We start from the raw sequence: 18,177 nt of genomic DNA, 5'->3' as shown, positions 1-18,177 counted from the left end.
TAATCCCAGCTCTGGAAGCTGTTATTCCCAGTAAAACCAGGGACAATCCCAGCTCTGGAAGCTCTCATTCCCAGTAAAACCAGGCACAATCCCAGCTCTGGAAGCTCTCATTCCCAGTAAAACCAGGCACAATCCCAGCTCTGGAAGCTCTCATTCCCAGTAAAACCAGGCACAATCCCAGCTCTGGGAAGCTGTCATTCCCAGTAAAACCAGGCATAATCCCAGCTCTGGAAGCTGTTATTCCCAGTAAAACCAGGGACAATCCCAGCTCTGGAAGCTCTCATTCCCAGTAAAACCAGGCACAATCCCAGCTCTGGAAGCTCTCATTCCCAGTAAAACCAGGCACAATCCCAGCTCTGGGAAGTTGTTATTCCCAGTAAAACCAGGCACAATCCCAGCTCTGGAAGCTGTCATTCCCAGTAAAACCAGGCACAATCCCGGCTCTGGGAAGTTGTTATTCCCAGTAAAACCAGGCACAATCCCAGCTCTGGGAAGCTGTCATTCCATTAAAACCAGGGACAATCCCGGCTCTGGGAAGTTCTCATCTGTCTGCAGCGATGGGAAGAGCCAGGAGAACAAACCTATCCATTTTCAGGGAACAACGGGAGCAATCAGCACACAGTAAAACACACACTGGCACGGGAGGATCTGACTCCCACTCCACACTTTTCCCTGGAGCCCCACGGAGCGGGCTGGGCGCCTGGCACAGCGCAGGGACACGGGGACACTGTGCCAGGCAGGTGCTGAGTCCCTGCTCTGCATTCCTGGACACATCCCCGTGGCCCCATGAGCCAGGAAACGCTGCTGGATGCCTGCCTGGACCCCGGACACTCCGTGCAGCCAGAGCTGCACAGCCCCAGAGAGTTCAGAGCCCTTTCCTGCCTGCCAGAGGAGCAGGACGTGGTCCCAGGCCCTGCACGGCAGCCCCAGGTCACGGGGACGGGGCTGTTCCAGGAAACCCCAGGGACACGGCGGCTCCAGTGACCCCAGCACGGAGCTGCTTTCGGTTTTGTTCCCACAAACTGCTCTGAGGCACGGCAACATCCCACGGAGCCAGGCTGGCAGGGAAGGGAAGGCTCCAGGGAGAGCTCAGAGCCCCTGCAGGGCCTGAAGGGGCTCCAGGAGAGCTGCAGAGGGGCTGGGGACAAGGGACAGAGGGACAGCACACAGGGAATGGCTCCCACTGCCAGAGGGCAGGGCTGGGTGGGATCTTGGGCAGGAATTGCTGCCTGGAATGGAATTGCCAGAGCAGCTGTGGCTGCCCCTGCATCCCTGGCAGTGCCCAGGGCCAGGCTGGACCCTGGGGCTGGAGCAGCCTGGGGCAGTGGGAGGTGTCCCTGCCATGGCAGGGGTGGCACTGCAGGGGCTCGGGGGTCCCCTCCCACCCAACCCAGCTGGGATTGTCCCTCTGGAGATGCTGCAGAGCCACCCCAGCTCCCACCACCCCACCAGACCTTTCCCTTTCACATCCCCAACTGCAAACCCGACCACAAACCCCCAGGCACGGAACTCCTGGGACCCAGCAGCACCGGGACGGCCCCGGCAGCGCCGAGGGGCCCATCCAGCCCCAGTGCGGCTCAGCCCAGCCGTGTTTACAGGTGAGGCTTACAGGGAAGGTGCCAGCCTGGCACAGCACAGCCTGGCACAGCCCACGGCTCTGCCAGAGCAACCCAACCTGTACAGCAATTAGTCACTGGCAGATGAGCGCCGCTGCCCTTCCTCCAGCGTTATCTAAGCACGGAGGGGGGTGGGAAAACAGAGCTGAGAGCCGGGAGAGCTGCCAGACCAATCCCAAACCCACAGAGCCCGTGCTGGTCCTCTCCTCATCCCTGGAGAGGCACAGGAGAGTGCAGACACCTGCAGGCCGGGCTGGGTTTGCTGTGGCTGCCAGAGATGCCAGCACAGCCAGCACCTCACCCTGCACAGGTCACTCCTGACGGGCCATCCCAGCAGGACCTGCCCCTTCCCAGGGCATCCCGGAGCTGTGCCCTCTGCAGCATCCTGGACCCATCCCTGCCCTGCACAGGTGGGTCAAACCCAAAATAAAGTGAACATTTACATCAGAGGAACATGGTTTGTAAGACTGAGCTCTTCCCTTCCCAGCAGCACAGAATCACAGAGTGATTTGGGCGGGAAGGGAACAGAAAGTTCATCTCCATCCACCCCTGCCATGGAAGGGACACCTCCCACTGCCCCAGGCTGCTCCAGCCCCAGGGTCCAGCCTGGCCCTGGGCACTGCCAAGGATGCAGGGGCAGCCACAGCTGCTCTGTGTGCCAGGGCCTGCCCACCCTGCCAGGCAGGAATTCCCTCCCAAGATCCCACCTAAACCTGTTCCTCCTTCTGGCTGCCCCACTGCAGCCAGCCACATCCCCTCACAGCATCCCCCCTCTGCCCCAGACAAGTCCCAAACAACCCCAGGCACACGTGGGACATTTCTGTCCCCTTGGAAACTCGGGCTCTGGGAGTCACAGCAAGGGACACCAGGCTGCAGGGAGCCAGCCCCAAGGGACACCGGGCTGCAGGAATGCCAGCCCCAAGGGACACCGGGCTGCAGGAATGCCAGCCCCAAGGGACACCAGGGACACCAGGCTGCAGGAATGCCAGCCCCAAGGGACACCAGGGACACCAGGCTGGAGAGAGCCCAGCCCCAAGGGACACCAGGGACACCAGGCTGGAGAGAGCCCAGCCCCAAGGGACACCAGGGACACCAGGCTGGAGAGAGCCCAGCCCCAAGGGACACCAGGGACACCAGGCTGGAGAGAGCCCAGCCCCAGGGGACACCAGGGACACCAGGCTCCAGGAACCCCAGCCCCACAGGACGCCGGGTCCCCAATCCCCACCAGTCCCCACCAGCTCAAAGCACCAGTTTGAAGATGCAGGTCCCAGCTGCAGGGAGGAGATGAGGAAGAGGATGGAGGAAGAAGGCCCTGGAAGCAGGACAAAGGGTGGACGACGTTGCTCCAGTCTCTCCCTCACTCCTGAGAGCGTGGAACCTGCTCCCAGATGGAATCCTGGAATTCCCCGGGCATCTCCTGCAGCCCTCCCAGCCCAGGCACGGCCTGACCCGCGGGAGAGCAGCTCCTGCCCATCCCAGCGCCTCAGGACAACGGGCACTGGGGGAAAACGCCAGCAATAACAGCAAAAACAACAACAACCAAACACAAACCAGCTCCACATGAGCAGCAGAGCCCCAGGAAACACCAAACTCCGATCCAGCGTGCTCTGCCCTCCAGCACTCCCCTCGCTCCTCCTGCCCCCCAGCAGGGACCCCGGCTGCTCCAGGCCTGCAGAGGCAGCGCATGGGGCCGGATCCTCCCCGGGATCCTGGGTCAGAGCGAGCCCCCCTGAGGACCCAGCCACGGCAGAGGCAGGGCTGCCAGCTCCAGGCACAGCCTGGAACGTGCCAGGGGGGAGAGCTGCTCGTGGGGGCTCCGCAGCACAGCCCTGGCTCAGGGCACTTCGCCTCCTGTGACACTGCCACAGCTCGCTCCCCGAAAGCTGTCACGAAAAGGAGACACGACGGGGAGAGACCCTAAATCCCAAACAAGGAGCATCCCACGACCAAAACAACCAACAGCATCACCTGACAGCCAGCAGGGATGGGGAGAGCAGAGGAACGAGGCATCGACAGATCTGGGGGTCAGGAGGCTCCCTAGGAGCAGGAAGGGCACAGGGGGGCTGTGGATGCCCGGGGGAGCAGGGCTGGGAGCAGAACACATCACCCCAGGGGCTGTGGATGCCCGGGGGAGCAGGGCTGGGGGTGCTGCACCCCACCCCAGGGGCTGTGGATGCCCACTGGAAGCAAGACTGGGGGTACCGCAGCCCATCCCCGGGGCTGTGAGTGCCCGGGGAGCAGTCCCGGGGGTGCCGCAGCCCATCCCCGGCGCTGCGGGCGCGCAGGGCCCGGGCCGTGCCCGAGCTCCGCCGTGCCCCGCTCCAGCCCGGCCGCTGCTTCCGGAGCGGTGACAGCCCGCGCACGGCGGGGGAGGGGGACAGACTGAAAACACCCAGACGGGAACGCGCCGAACCGCGCAGGGGCGGCTCCGGCTGCCGGGAGCTCCCCGGGGCCGCCCGGAGGCGCCCGGTGCTGCCCGGCCCGGGACCGGCCGCGGCCCCGCAGCCCCGGCACGGCCCCGCTGCCCGGCCCGGGCTCACCCGGCACAGCCGGGACGGCTCCGCAGCCTCGACCCTGCTCCGGGCCCGGCGGACAGCCCCGGGCCGGGCTCGCCCCGCGCTCCCGGCCCCGCACCCACCCCACAGCCCCGGCCCGCACCCCCGGCCCGACGGCCCCGCGCGGGCCCGGCCCCCCCGCGTCCCTGCGCCGCTCACCGCGCTTGCCGGGGTCGTATCCCACGAGCACGAAGTAGTCCGCCAGGCGGGCCATGGCGGCGGGGGCGGCCCGGGCCGGCCCCGGGGGCCCCGCGAGGCCGCGCTCGGCTCCTCAGGGCGCCGCCGCCCGCCCGCGCCCACCGCCCGCCGCCGCCATCTTGGCCCCGCGCGCACCGCGCCTGCGCCAGCGCCGGGAGCCCAGGGGGGCGGGGCCGCGCCTCCCATTGGCTGAGAGCTCGAAGGGCCGCTCTTCTCATTGGCTGCGGGAGGGAGGGGCCGTGCTTTCCATTGGCTGTGGAGGGAGGGGCGGGGCCTGCCTTGGAGGGGGCGGGGCCAAGAAGCGGGGCTTCCCCAGGGGGGCGGAGGGTCCGGGGGGGGACAAGGGGACACCCCCGGGTGTGAGGGACAGGAGGACACCTCCGAGTGTGAGGGGACATCCCGGGTGTGGGGGGACACGGGGATACCCCCGGGTGTGGGGGGACAGAGGGACATCTCCGGGTGTGAGGGACACAGGGACGCCCCCGGGGGTGCGGAGAAGCTTCGGGAAGCCCCCCACCCGTGAAGGTGCACGGACTTCCAAGCTGGTGTCAGTGCCGGTGTCGGTCCCTGCCGGTTCCGATCCCAGCCGTGCCGGTCCCTGCCGGTTCTGATCCCAGCCGTGCCGGTCCCTGCCGGTTCTGATCCCAGCCGTGCCGGTCCCTGCCGGTTCCCGTCCCGGCCGTGTCCCCGTGTGCCCCGTCCCGCCCTGGCGCAGCCCAGCTCCCACCCCACACCCCCGGGCGCTTCCAGGTTTCAGCGCGGTTTTCCCGCTCCGGTCCCACGTCCCCGCTGTCACCCCTTGCCGGGTCCCCGTCCCTTGCGCTGTCCCCGCGCTGTGGCCCCGCTGGCGGTGCCATGGCAGCCCTAGCGCAGCCCTGGCCCTGTGGGGGGACCGTGTGTCCGCACGGAGCCCACCGCGCCCCCTGCAACCGGGATCAGCCGTGCTGCGGCTCCTGCGCGGGGCACGTGGGGTGGAGACACCGGGACACGGGGGTGTGGGGACACGAGGACACGGGGACACGGGGATGTGGGGATGTGGGGTGTGCCCCACACGGGTGTCCCCCCGGACACGGCCCTGCGGTGCCCGAGCCCGCGGGGTGCCGGCACTCGGGGCTCTGTGCCGGCCCCACCCGGGGACAGCACGACCCTCCCCGCTGCCCCCGAGGGCGGCAGTGCCCGCTGCCCGCTGTCCGGTGTCGGTTCCCCCGGGAACCGGGCTCTGTCCTCGCTGTCCCTCGCCCCCAGGGCTCCCAGCCGTGCCAGGCACACAGCGCCGTGTGCAGCCTCACCCCCCGGCACACCTGGGCACAGCGCCGGGGCACCCCGGGGTGCTGAGGTGGCAGCGGGCACCGGCACAGACCGCAGCGCCCCGGAGCAGCACCCGCAGCACGGCCCGTGTGGCCATCCCGTCAAGTTCCGTTCCGTTCCATTCCATTCCATTCCATTCCATTCCATTCCATTCCATTCCATTCCATTCCATTCCATTCCATCCCATTCCATTCCATCCCTTTCCATTCCGTTCCATTCCGTTCCATTCCGTTCCGTTCCATCCCATCCCATCCCATCCCATCCCATCCCATCCCATCCCATCCCATCCCATCCCATCCCATCCCATCCCATCCCATCCCATCCCATCCCACTGCATCCCACTTCATTCCACTCCGTTCCACTCCGTTCCACTCAATTCCATTCCATTCCTTTCCATTCCATTCCATTCCTTTCCATTCCATTCCATTCCATTCCATTCCATTCCATTCCGTTTCGTCCCGTTTCGTCCCGTCCCGTTCCACACCATTCCACACCGTTCCGTTCTGTTCCACACCGTTCCATCCCTTCCCGTGCCGTCCCGTCCCGGAGCTCGCCCGTGCCAGTCCCGGGACAGCGCGGGGGGCCCTGGCAGGCCCGGCCCGGTGCCCCTGCCCGGGGTCGCGGGCACACGCCGGGGCAGGGCCGAGCCGCGGTGACTCACCGGGAAAACCCCGCCGGCACTCCCATGCGGGAGCGGGACGTGGGGTGCGTGCGGGATGGGGGGGCGCCCGGCACGGCCCGGCACGGCCCCGCGGGGCGCGGGGGGTCCGGGCCCGGCGCCCCGGCCGTGCCAAGGCCGCGGGCAGCAGCGGCACCGGGAGATCCCCGCGGCCGCGGCCTCGGGGTCACCGCGCTGTCCCCGGGGTCCCCGCGCTGGCAGCGCTGCCCGGGTCGCGGGGCACGGACAGCCCAGGGCACCCACACCCCCGGCCTCGGGTCCGGCCCGTCCCCGCCCGGGAGGGGCCCCGGGGGTGCAGCCCCCCAGAGCGGGGACCCCGCACCGCACACCCCGGCCGGGGGTGATGCAACCACGCCCGGACCTTGCGCCTCCCGCCCGGCCCGTCCGTGTCGGGACTTGCGCGGCGTCGGGACACGGCTGGCTCCGTGTCACCACCCCTGGCACCGCTGCCACACGCGGGCACCGCTGCGGGTCCCCACAGAGACCCCGCTCCCCCCACCCGGGAAAGGGGAGGTCCCGCAGCGCGGGCGGTTCTTGGAGACACCGGGAGGTCCCACGGCGCTGGACCGGTGGCGAGCGGTGGCACCGAGCCGCAGGTGTCCCTGTGCCGTGTGCCCGTCCCGGCACGGCTCGGCCGTGGCTGGGGCCCGCTCCGGGGGGATGGGCGGGGGCCTGGCACCGGGGTGGTAGTCCCCGTGTCCCCACATCCCCGTGTCCTCGTGTCCCGTGTCCCCACATCCCCGTGTTCCGTGTCACCACACCCCTGTGTCCCCACATCCCCGTGTCCCCGTGTCCCGTGTCCCCACATCCCCGTGTCCCCACACCCCTGTGTCCCCACGTCCCCACATCCCTGTGTTCCGTGTTCCGTGTCCCCACGTCCCCGTGTCCCCACATCTCCACTTCCCCTTGTCCCCACACCCCTATGTCCCCGTGTCCCCACATCCCCGTGTCCCCATGTCCCTACATCCCTGTGTTCCGTGTTCCGTGTCCCGTGTCCCCACGTCCCCGTGTCCCCGTGCCCCGCGCAGGAGCCGCAGCACGGCTGATCCCGGTTGCAGGGGGCGCGGTGGGCTCCGTGCGGACACACGGACAGGGGACAGCCGGTGGCTGTGACCCCACGGGGCCAGGGCTGCACTGGGGCTGCCACCGCACCGCCAGCAGGGCGACAGCGAGGGGACAGCGCAAGGGACGGGGACCCGGCAAGGGGTGACAGCGGGGACGTGGGACCGGAGCGGTGCCGCGGGGCGGGAGCGGGAAAACCGCGCTGAAACCTGGAAGAGCCCGGGGGTGTGGGGTGGGAGCTGGGCTGCGCCAGGGCGGGACGGGGACAGGGGGACACGTCTGGGACGGGAACCGGCAGGGACCGGCACGGCTGGGACGGGAACCGGCAGGGACCGGCACGGCTGGGATCAGAACCGGCAGGGACCGGCACGGTTGGGATCGGAACCGGCAGGGACCGACACCGGCACTGGCACCGGCTGGGATCGGCACCGGCACCGCAGGGCTTGGCACGGCAGGGATCGCTGCCGGCTGCCGGTGCTGCGGTGCCGCCCACCCGCGGGCCGTGGTGGCAGCGGTGACACGGAGCAGCGGCTCGGGGCGAGGAGGTGGCGACAGGAACGGGGCCGCGCGCACGGGGACACGAGGCACGTGCAGAGCCCGGCCGTGCCGTGTGCCCGCCATCCTCTCGGGCAAGAGCCGCCACCGGTGACACTGGGGACACTGGGAGCACTGGAGACCCTGTGGGCACTGGGGATACTGGGGACCCTGAGGGCACTGGGGACACTGAGGGCTCTGGGGATCCTGAGGATGCTGGAGATGCTGGCGATGCTGGTGACGCTGGGGACCCTGGGGACACTCGGGTGCCCGCAGGCTGGAGGACGCGGTCCCCTCCCTGTCGCTGCAGTCGAGGCCGTTCCCGGCCCGCACACGGGCCCGCTGTCCCGGAGCGCCTCTGTCACCGCTCCCGGCGGGACACGGCTCCGGGGCCGTGCGAGTCACTTTGGGGTCGCGGCCAGAGGGTTCCGGTGGGCTCAGACCCCTCGCTTTGGGGGTCCTGGCAGCGCCCCCCGCCCCTGCCGGGACACGGCGGGCGGCCCTGCAGGGTCCCAGCACCCAGGGGCGCTCCCAGCCCCCGCCCTGCCCCGGGGCCTCTGCCAGCAGGCAATTAAGCTAATTAAAACTTCTCCTGGGTTCCCAGGGCCGCGAGCCAGCAGAGAGGAAGCGGGAGAGGAAAAGGGAGAGGGAAAGGGCAGCCGGGCCCCGGGGACGGATGAGGTGACCCGGGGACAGATGAGGTGACCCGGGGATGGCAGCTGCCGGCGTGGCTCCAGCTGTGACCCGGCTGGGTGACAACAGCTCCCGGGGTGGCTCCAGCTGTGGCTGGGTGACAGCAGCCCCTGGGGTGGCTCCAGCTGTGGCTGGGTGACAGCAGCCCCCGGGGTGGCTCCGGCGTGTCCCCCCTGTCGGGGTGGCCGTGCAGGGAGGCAGCCCCGGGGTCCCTCCCTGAGCCCCAGGCACGGTGACCCCTGAGGAGGAGGAGGGCAGGGAAACGCCTTCTGCCGCTGCCGCGGGCCCGGGGCTCAGCCGGACCCTGCCATGTCCCCAGAGCCCCCTCCTCGTGCCCGGGAGTGCTCTGGGGACACCGATCCTGGTGACACGGTTTTGTCCCCTGGGGTGACAGCGGCTGGCACTGCCCCACACGGGGACCCACACAAGGTCCTGGGGTGGTGGGGGGATGCCCCAGCCAGGACCCCCGGCACGGCCCCGGGGCGCTGTTGGGTGCTGGCGCTGTGCCGGGGCCGTGCTGGGTGACACACGACACCCCCCGGGATCCGCTCCCCACGTCCCGCAGGGTGACACCCCGCGGCACAGCCGTGGGGACACCGCGGTGGCGGCCCTGGGCGCAGGGCGGGGGTCGGGGGGCCCGGGGTGTCCCCCGTGCCCCACCCGCGACTCTCGGCGTTGTTTTGAGCCGGGATTTTCTCACTGGCTGCGGCAGCGCGGCGGAAGAGCCCGGCACGGCCCGGGAATTCCCCGGGAGCCGTGCGGGAGCGGGGCCCGGCCGTGCCCCCGGCCCGGGGGTGTGCCCCGCGCCCCCCGCCCGCCGCCCCGGGCCCCGCAGCGGCGCTGCCCCGGTGCCCCCGCCCGGCGCGGTGTGTGCGGCCTTTGTGTCCCGCTCATGCGGAAGAATCCCAGCGATGCCGGGCACGCGGGGCCCCTCGGCCTGGGCGAGCAGCGCCGGGGGGAGACGGGACCCCCGGCCCGGGGCTCCGCTTTGGACAGCGGGGGTGCTGGGGGTCCTCCCCCGGCCCCACCGGCAGCACCGGCCCGGAGCAGGGCTGGGGGTCCCGGCCAGGGGTCCCAGCAGGGGAGGCTGTGGGGACCCCTCCCCTGCCGAGCTGTGGCTGCCCAGCTCAGGAGCAGCAACCCCGGAGCCCCCAGCCCCTGTCCCCCCCTCGGGAACCCCCCACCCTCAGTTTAGGGGGGCTGCTGCCCGCCAGGAGCGGGACCGGTCTGATCCCTGCGGATTTACATTCCTTGATTGTTTTAAAGGCCCCATGTGATGCTGGAAAACAGGGATCAGCCCTGGCAGATCAGGCGCAGGGGGGGCCCTGGGCTGCAGGGGGTGGGCTCAGTGCCCCCCGAGCTCCCCGCCGGGGCAGGGGGGACGTCGGGGTGCCCGGGGGGCCCCCGCTGCCCGGCGGTGCCAGGCCGGAGGGCACGGCCGGGCTTGGCACGGCACGGCGCGACGTGGCACGGGGCACCTGGGACCCGCCACCGGGGCTGCGGGAGGCGCCCTGAGCTCCCAGAACCCCCCCAGCCCCGTTCCTCTGCCCCCCAGCCGGGTCCCCCAGCCCGGCCCAGCCCCGGGGCCGCTCCCCCAGCCCCGGCCCCGAGCCGGGAAGGTCCCGGGGGCAGCAGGGCCCGGGGGGGACCGGGGGGAGGCTGGGGGCCGGCGCGGCCCTGGGGCGGTGCGGGGCTGGGGCGGTGTCAGGGAAGGTGCGGGGCCGGGGCCGGGGCCGGGGCCGCTGCGGAACCGGGACCGGTGCGGGGCTGGGAAGCTGCGGAACCGGGGAGGGGCCAGGGAAGGTGCGGGGCCGGTGCGGGGCCGAGGGGGCTGAGGGCAGTGAGGGGTTGGGAGGGGCAGTGCGGGGCCGGGGTGCTGCGGGACTGGTGCTGGGGGGCTGCGGGACCGGTGCGCGGCCGGGGGTCCCGGGCCGGTGCGGAACCGAGGGCGGTGCGGGGCTGCTCCCGCCCGCGGCTCCTCCCGTCCCGTTGGGCTCTCCCGCCCACCGGCCCGGCCCAGGTTAAATATCGGCAGCGCCGAGCGGGGACAGAGCCGGCCCCGAGCCCGCCGCACCGAGACCCCGGCCAGGCATCTCCGGGACCCCGAGCTGCCCCGGGCTGCGCACAGCGAGCTCAGCGGGGGGAGGACGAGAACGGGGCTGGGATCTGGAGCCGGAGCCCAGCGCGACCCCTCCGCCGAGCCCCCGAGCCACCCGCCCCGTGTCTCCCGCAGCCGCCGCCGCCTCCGCCCGTCCCGCCTGGCCATGCGAGCCCCGGCGCCGCTGGCGCTGGGTTGCGTCAGCTTCGCGCTGTGCCTGCTGGAGCTGCCCCACGGCCGGGCCCTGCCGCCCCGCAGGTGAGAGACGCTGCCGCCCCCCTGCCCCGATGCTGCCCCGATCCTGCCCGCACCCCCAGCCCGCACCCCTGCCCCGATCCCTGTCCCGCACCCCTGCCCCGATCCCTGTCCCGATCCTGCCCCCACCCCTGTCCCGATCCCTGCCTGCACCCCCTGCCCGGAGCCCTCTCGAACCCCCTGCCCGCACTCTCCTCCCGGCACCCTGCCGGCTACGACGCCCCCGCCCTCGACCCTGCCCGGCCCCGCACCCCGCCCGGCTCTGCACCCCCTGCCCGCCCCCCATCTCTGCGTCCTCCCGTCCCCCCGGAACGGGGCCCTGGGGGGTCCCGGGGCACCGTGTCCTGCCGGGCCCGCACCCCGGGGGACGCTGCGGCCGGGGGGGTGCGGGGTCCTGTCCCGCCGTGGGGGTCTGGGGGCACTGGAGGATGCGGGGCTGTGTGCGGGGCTGTGCGGGGTGTGCAAGAGCCCAGAGGGCTGGCTCACGCCGGGACAGAAATTTTGTGCGTGCAGGATCTCGTGGGTGCCCGGGCCCGGTGTGGGTGCCCGGGGGGCTCCGTGGGGTGCCCGGGGGCTCCGTGGGGTGCCCGGGGGCTCCGTGGGGTGTCCACAGCCCCCGTGTGGGCGTGCACACACCGCCCGCGCGTGTCCCCGCCCGGGGATCCCCGCCCGGCTCCGGGGCCGCGGGAGGGGCAGCCCTGGCACGGCCGAGGGTGGGGGGGACCCGGGCACCCGGACCGTGCCATGGCTGAGGGGTGGGCTGGGCTGGGGTCCTCTGGGTTAAAATGGGGAGGAAATATTTAAAAAGGGGAAAAGAGAAGGACGGGATGAAGAATTAGACCAGAAGCTCAAGTTCCTTGAACTCGGGAGGGGTCCCCTGAGGAAAGGGTGGCCCCGGGGCGGGGGGCGCTGGGGGGCTCTGTGGGGGTGCCCTGGGGCCGGACCCCGGGGCTCGGCCGTGGGTGCCGCCGCCGGGCCCGGTGGGGCAGAGGCCGTGGGAACGGGCTGGGCGGGCGGGGGAGCCGCGGTGGGCGTGGGGGGCACCAGCGGTGCCCGGCGGTGCCCGGGACACGTGTCCGAGTGCCCGGGTACGTGTGTGCCTGCAGGTAGCGGCTGGTCCCCTGCTCTGGCTGCTTCCTCCTCCTCCTCCTCCTCCTCCTCCTCCTCTCCGCCCCCCCGGGCACGGCGCTGGCTCCGGGCTTAGGCGGTGCCCCCCTGACCTGTCCCTTCTGTCCCGCAGGCCGCCCCCGGCGCGGAGCCCCCCGGAGCGGATCCCTGCTGCCCCCGGAGCCCCCCCGGCCCCGCAGCCCATCGGGACCCTGCGGCACCGAGCGCTGCTCCCCCGGCACGGCCCGTGGGTGCCTCCCCGGCCCCCGCCGTGGCACGTCCGGCGCCTCGTCCTGCGGCGCGACCCCCGGCGGGACCCCCGGCGCGACCCCCGGCGGGACCCCCGGCGCGACCCCCGGCGCGACCCCCGGCGCGACCCCCGGCGCGGCCGGCGCCACCTCGGGGCACACCTGGTGCGGGTGGGCTGCGTGCTGGGCACCTGCCAGGTGCAGAACCTGAGCCACCGCCTGTGGCAGCTGCGGGGACAGGCGGGGCGCCGGGACTGGTCCCCCATGAACCCCAACAGCCCCCACAGCTACGGCTGAGGGCGGCCGCGCCCCCGCCCCTCGGGACCCGCCCGAGCGCCGCCACTCGCGGCCGGGCTCCTCCGCGCCGCCCCGGCCACCGCCGCGCCCGGGGCCGTCCCCGGGGGGCTCCCGCCGCCGGGACCTCCTGATGGAGCGCGGAGCACCGCGGGCTGCCGGACCGGGATGTCCCGCGGGAGCCGGCGGTGACATCGTGGGGACGGGCCCGTGACGACCCAACGCGATCCGTGGTGGCGGCCAGCGGTGGCCGCAGCGACCGGCAGCGGCCCGGAGAGACTCACGGCGAGGGGAGGCTGCCTGTAGTGACTCTTGGTGGCTCAGAGTGGCCCCTGGTGGTGGCCCGGGTGGCCCGCGGTGGCCCGGGTGGCCGGTGTGTCCGGGGCGGGTCCAAGGGCCGGCGGGAATCCCGCTGACCGCAGCAGCACCGGGACCTTGTGCAAGACCCCGCGGCCGCGCTCCTGCTGACTCAGCATCCCCGCGCCTGCCGGGGCACCCCCGGAGCCCCCCGGGCACCCCCGGCAGCACCCCAGGGTGACGCTGGGGCTGGGGGGCCCTGCGGGGACGGGGCAGCCCCAGCACCTTCCCCACGGGGGGGTCCCGGTTGGGGCTGGCACCTCCCCGGGTGCTGGGGGGGGGTCCTGCCCTCCTCAGCATGAACACTGTCCCCTCCCCTGGCACCTTGTCCCGTGTCCCCAGGCTGTGTCACCCACAGCCCCGCAGGAGCTGGCCACAGGGAGGTGTCCCCAAATGTGGGGGGCAGTGGAAAGTTTGGGGTCCCTGTGCCCCCCTTCTGCCCCAGCCCGGACCTGTCCCCTGCTGCACCTCGGGGACACCCCCACGTCGTGTCCTCACAGGCTCAGTGGGTGCCCACACGGGCCCGTGGACACAAGGGGACACGTGTGACATCCCTGTCACCCTGGGGTGCCGCTGTCACCTGCAGGGCTGTCACCCCATGGCCCGGTGGGACAGGGATGGGTGACCCCAAATCACTGTTACAACCCCCCAAGAGCAGCAGCCCCCATTCCCTCCAGAACAGCCCTGTCCTCTTGGGAGCACCCCATTCCCACAGGAGCACCCCAAACACTTCAGGGCACCCCCATTCCCAGGAGCACCCCAATCCTCCCAGGAGCACCCCAGCCCCCCATTCCCCAGAGCCCCCGGGGTGTCCAGGACGTTCTGGGACAGGATGTCCCCTGGGTGCCACGCGGATGGAGCTGTCCCCTGGGTGTCCCCCCTCTGGGTGTCCCGGCAGGTTTTGGGACAGGATATCCCTGGAATGTCTCCGGGTGTCCCCTGGGTGTCCCGGCAGGTTTTGGGATGGGGTCCCACGGATGCCACCTGGGGCTGTGTCCACCCCTGGGTGTCCCAGGACCTCCCAGCCCCCCGCGGAGCTGCCGAGGGGCACTTGGGGACCCGAAGGGTGTGGGGGGTCCCCGGGCCGTTGTCCCCTCCCCCGGGTGCCCCCGCTGAGCCGGGGGGTGCCCGACCCCTCCTGCCCCAGGGCGGAGCGCGGCTGCTTCCCGGGAATCCCGGTCCGTGTGGAATAAAGAAAGCGTGTGAGGAGGAGCCGGGACGGAGCGTGGGGTTCTGTGGGGATGGGACAGGGATGGGGCACGGTGATCCCCCAGGGATGGGAAATGGGGATGGGGCACGGTGATCCCACAGGATGGGACAGGGGATGGGACACGGTGATCCCACAGGGAAGGGACAGGGGAGGGACACGGTGATCCTGTGGGAATAGAGCAGGGGGTGTTCTCCAGGCCGTGTCCAGGCACCCTCAAGGACAGGAGGTGACAGGCAGGGGTCCACAGGGCAGTGGGGACAGACATGGGGACACACAGACACACACACGTGTGTGTCACCCCTGCCACATGGCCAGCGGGGACATGCCCAGCCATGCCCGTGCCCTGTCCTGGCCGTGCCCACACGTGTCCGTGCCCACCCGTGCCAGCCCGGTCCGTGCCCCGTGCCAGCCCTGCCCATGGCGCTGTCTCTGCGCTCCGGCCGAGCAGCTGCCCGTTCGCCCGGGCGGTGTCAGCCCGGTGTCCCCGCGGTGTCCCCGCGGTGCCCCGTGTCCCCAGGGCCGCTCCCTGTGTCCCCCGGGGTCCCTCCGCGGCCCCACCCGGGTGTCACCGGGGCTGGGGATGCCCAGCCCGGGGTCCCCCAGCGCCCCCCGGCAGCCGCAGCCCCCCGGGCGGGCGCGGGGTCAAACATTAACTGGGGCGGGTTAACTGGTCACCGATTGTCACCGATTGTCCCCGCGGGCCGGGCGGGGCCCCCGCGCCACCCCCCGCCATAAACGCGGGGGTCCCGCGGCTGCCCCGGAGCCTCCGGAGCCACCATGAGCAGCGTCCAGGCGGTGAGAGCGGGCCGGGGCTCGGGGGGGGACAGACACACCCGGGCCACCCCAAACCCGGGGACACAGGACACCCCCGGCCATGCGGTCCCTGCTGGGGGGTGCCACCCCACGGGGGACCCCATCCCAAAGGGTGTCAGCCTAGGGGTTCCCCCTGCAGCCGGGGGGTCCCGAGGCCATGGGGAGCTGCTCCCCACCCTGGGCGGGGTCGGGGGGTCAGGGCCAGCCCGGGGGGGCTGCGGGGCCTGGGGGGGTCCCACAGCACCCTCACACTGTCCCCTAGAGACCCCCGGACTGCTGTCCCCACCCAGGGACACCTGAGCTGTGCTCCCCAGGGATCGGGGACAGCATCCCCAGGCCCGTCTGTGCCCTGTGGGGACAGCGTGTGGTGATGTGTGACACCGTGTGACACCGTGTGACAGACAGTGTGTGATAGTGTGTGATAGTGTGACATTGGGTGATAGCGTGTGATAGTGTGTGACACTGTGTGACACCGTGTGATAACAGTGTGTGATAGTGTGTGGCATAGTGTGACATTGTGTGATAGTGTGTGACACCGTGTGACACCGTGTGACAAGGTGTGACATTGTGTGACGCTGTGTGATCCCCTGCATTGGTGTGACCCCCGCGATGCTGTGATCCCCCCCTCACCAGGTCTCTCCTCGGTGCCAGGGTCCCTCTGTCCCCAACCTCCTGTCCCTGTCCCGCAGTGCCCGGGCCAGAGGAGCCGGACAGGACCCCCGATCCCCTCTGTCCCTGTCCCCTGTCCCTGTCCCGCCGTGCCCGGGCGGGGGGGCACGATGGGACCCCTGAGCCACCCCCGTCCCTGTCCCTGCCCCGCGGTGCCCACCCGGGTCCCCCTGAGCCCCCGTCCCCCCGCAGGGCCCCGACTCCTCCGAGGAGCCCAAACCCACCAAGGACAAGGCCGAGCTCCGCAACTACACCGTGAGTGGGGGTCCCCAAAACCGGGGGGGGTCCCCAAAACCGGGCGGGTCCCGGGGGTCCGGCTGCCCCCACAGCAGCGCCCTGCTGCCAGCAGAGCCCCGGGGGGCTCTGGCACCCCGGGCTGGGGGGGGGGACACGGGGGTCGCCCCCGGAGCGCCCCCAGCCGCCGCTGCTGCCCTGCAGGAGGGGAAGCTGATTGACCGCGTGTACCAAACCTACCTGCTCATGCACACCCACCAGACCGTGGAGTTCGTCCGCAGGAAGGTGCGAGCAGCCCCGGGGCGCCCCGTGTCCCCTGGTGTCACCCAGTGTCAACCCGTGTCCCTCAGGATCACCCCGTGTCCCCCGGTGCCACCCCGTGTCCCGCGGTGTCCCAGCGGGGCTGTCCCAGCCCTCCCACCCCAAATCCCGCCCCGCTGCCCGTTCCCAGCCCGTTTGGGGACACCGACCCTCGGCGCGGGGGTGGCGCGGTGGGGCCGGCGCTGTCCCCACGCTGTCCCCACGCTGTCCCCAGAGCGCGCAGTACGGCTCGTGCTCGCTGCGGAGGATGAGCGCCATGGAGGCGCTGGAGCTGCTGGACCAGCTCGTGGACGAGTCCGACCCCGACGTGGATTTCCCCAACTCCTTCCACGCCTTCCAGACGGCCGAGGGCATCCGCCGGGCGCACCCCGACAAAGGTGACACGGCCCCGCCGGGTGCCAGCCCCGCGGCGGTGACATGGCCCCGCTGGGTGCCAGCCCCGCGGCGGTGACACGGTCCCGCGGCGGCGGTGACACGGTCCCGCCGGGTGCCAGCCCCGCGGCGGTGACACGGTCCCCCGGCGGTGACACGGCCCCGCGGCGGTGACACGGCCCCACGGCGGTGACACGGCCCCGCTCCCCCCAGACTGGTTCCACCTCGTGGGGCTCCTGCACGACCTGGGCAAGGTGCTGGTGCTGTTCGGGGAGCCCCAGGTGAGCGGGGCGCCGGGCAGGGGGCGCGGGGGACCCCGGCCGGGGAGTCCCGGGGGGGTGTGACCGCCGTGTCCCCCGTGTCCCCACAGTGGGCCGTGGTCGGGGACACCTTCCCGGTGGGCTGCAAGGTGCAGAAGTCCGTGGTCTACGCGGACTCCACCTTCCACGAGAACCCCGACACCAAAGACCCCCGGTACAGGTGAGCCGGGCCCGGCGGGGTTTGGGGGGCGGGGGCTGCACCCCCGGCCCGGCTGGGCTGCGGGGGGGGCTGGGGGGGATCCAGCCCCTCACCCCCGGCCCATGCCCAGCACCGAGTACGGGATGTACCAGCCCGGCTGCGGCCTGGAGAACGTCCTCATGTCCTGGGGCCACGATGGTGAGTCTGGGGGGCTGGGGGGTCCCTCCTCGGGGCAGGACCCCCGCCCCCAAACGGGGCCCTGCAGAGCTGACCCCCCTGTCCTCTGGCAAGGACTGCAGCCCCTGGCGTGGGGCAGGGGCTGCTGCTGGGGGGCTCTGTGATTCGGGGGGCTCTGTGACTCAGGGGGGGCTCTGGCTCTCGAGGGGAGGGGTCTGCACCTCTGGGGGTCCCCCCGGTGGGGGCCCAGCCCCTCCCCACGCCCCCCTCCCTTGCAGAGTACATGTACCAAGTGATGAAGTTCAACAACTTCGCCCTGCCCAAGGAGGTGAGCTCACCCTGGGGGGGGGTCTCAGCGACCCCCGGGAGGTTTGGGGGTGCGGGGGGAGCGCCCTAACCCCGCGCCCCCCTCCCGCAGGCCTTCTACATGATCCGCTTCCACTCCTTCTACCCCTGGCACGCCCACGGCGACTACGAGCACCTGTGCTCCGACGAGGACCGGCGCATGCTGCCCTGGGTCCGCGAGCTCAAGTGCGTGCCCGGGGGGGCTGGGGGGCTCGGCCGGGCCCCCCGGGGGGCTGGGGGGTCCCAGCCCCCCGCCCTGACCCCCCTCTGCCCCCGCAGCAAGTTCGACCTGTACACCAAGCAGGAGGAGCTGCCCGACGTGCAGCAGCTCCGCGCCTACTACCAGGGCCTCATCGACAAATACTGCCCGGGGCAGCTCTGCTGGTGACCCCCCAAATCCTGCTGGGACCCCCCAAAATCCCGCCAGGACCCCCCGAAATCCTGCCGGGACCCCCCCCGAGCCGGCCGGGGCCCCCACAGCCCCCGCCCTGGGGCTCCACAATAAATCTGCTTCTGCTGCACCCCCCGTGCCATCCCCACCATGGGCGGGACAGAGCCCAGGACCCCCCAAAC

At 71.8% G+C, this 18,177-nt stretch overlaps 3 protein-coding genes across 5 annotated transcripts in view; 2 read left to right on the top strand and 1 right to left on the bottom strand.

The window, feature by feature from the left end:
- Positions 1 to 4,509, bottom strand: part of SBF1 (SET binding factor 1) — a 72,488-nt gene extending 67,979 nt beyond the window's left edge. For all 3 annotated transcript variants that reach the window (XM_063397196.1, XM_063397197.1, XM_063397198.1), the window contains exon 1: positions 4,331 to 4,509. In XM_063397196.1, coding sequence (XP_063253266.1) covers positions 4,331 to 4,385 — 55 coding nt within the window. In that variant the 5' untranslated portion in view covers positions 4,386 to 4,509. The remainder of the gene's footprint in view (positions 1 to 4,330) is intronic.
- A 6,184-nt stretch (positions 4,510 to 10,693) lies between these two features.
- Positions 10,694 to 14,216, top strand: ADM2 (adrenomedullin 2). Its single transcript, XM_063397194.1, has 2 exons — positions 10,694 to 11,001; positions 12,239 to 14,216. The coding sequence occupies exons 1-2, from the start codon at positions 10,910 to 10,912 to the stop codon at positions 12,648 to 12,650; spliced, it is 504 nt and encodes a 167-aa protein (XP_063253264.1). The 5' UTR covers positions 10,694 to 10,909; the 3' UTR covers positions 12,651 to 14,216.
- Positions 14,217 to 14,366: 150 nt separating this feature from the next.
- Positions 14,367 to 18,099, top strand: MIOX (myo-inositol oxygenase). Its single transcript, XM_063394965.1, has 10 exons — positions 14,367 to 15,009; positions 15,889 to 15,951; positions 16,135 to 16,215; positions 16,466 to 16,628; positions 16,837 to 16,904; positions 16,994 to 17,103; positions 17,213 to 17,280; positions 17,538 to 17,587; positions 17,678 to 17,790; positions 17,884 to 18,099. The coding sequence occupies exons 1-10, from the start codon at positions 14,992 to 14,994 to the stop codon at positions 17,990 to 17,992; spliced, it is 843 nt and encodes a 280-aa protein (XP_063251035.1). The 5' UTR covers positions 14,367 to 14,991; the 3' UTR covers positions 17,993 to 18,099.
- The last annotated feature ends 78 nt before the right edge of the window (positions 18,100 to 18,177 follow it).

This window comes from Prinia subflava, chromosome 4 (genome assembly GCF_021018805.1).
Source record: "Prinia subflava isolate CZ2003 ecotype Zambia chromosome 4, Cam_Psub_1.2, whole genome shotgun sequence".
Taxonomy (NCBI): Eukaryota; Metazoa; Chordata; class Aves; order Passeriformes; family Cisticolidae; genus Prinia; species Prinia subflava.
The sequence above is the reverse complement of the archived record's forward strand: the minus strand, read 5'-3'. Positions and strand labels throughout refer to the sequence as shown.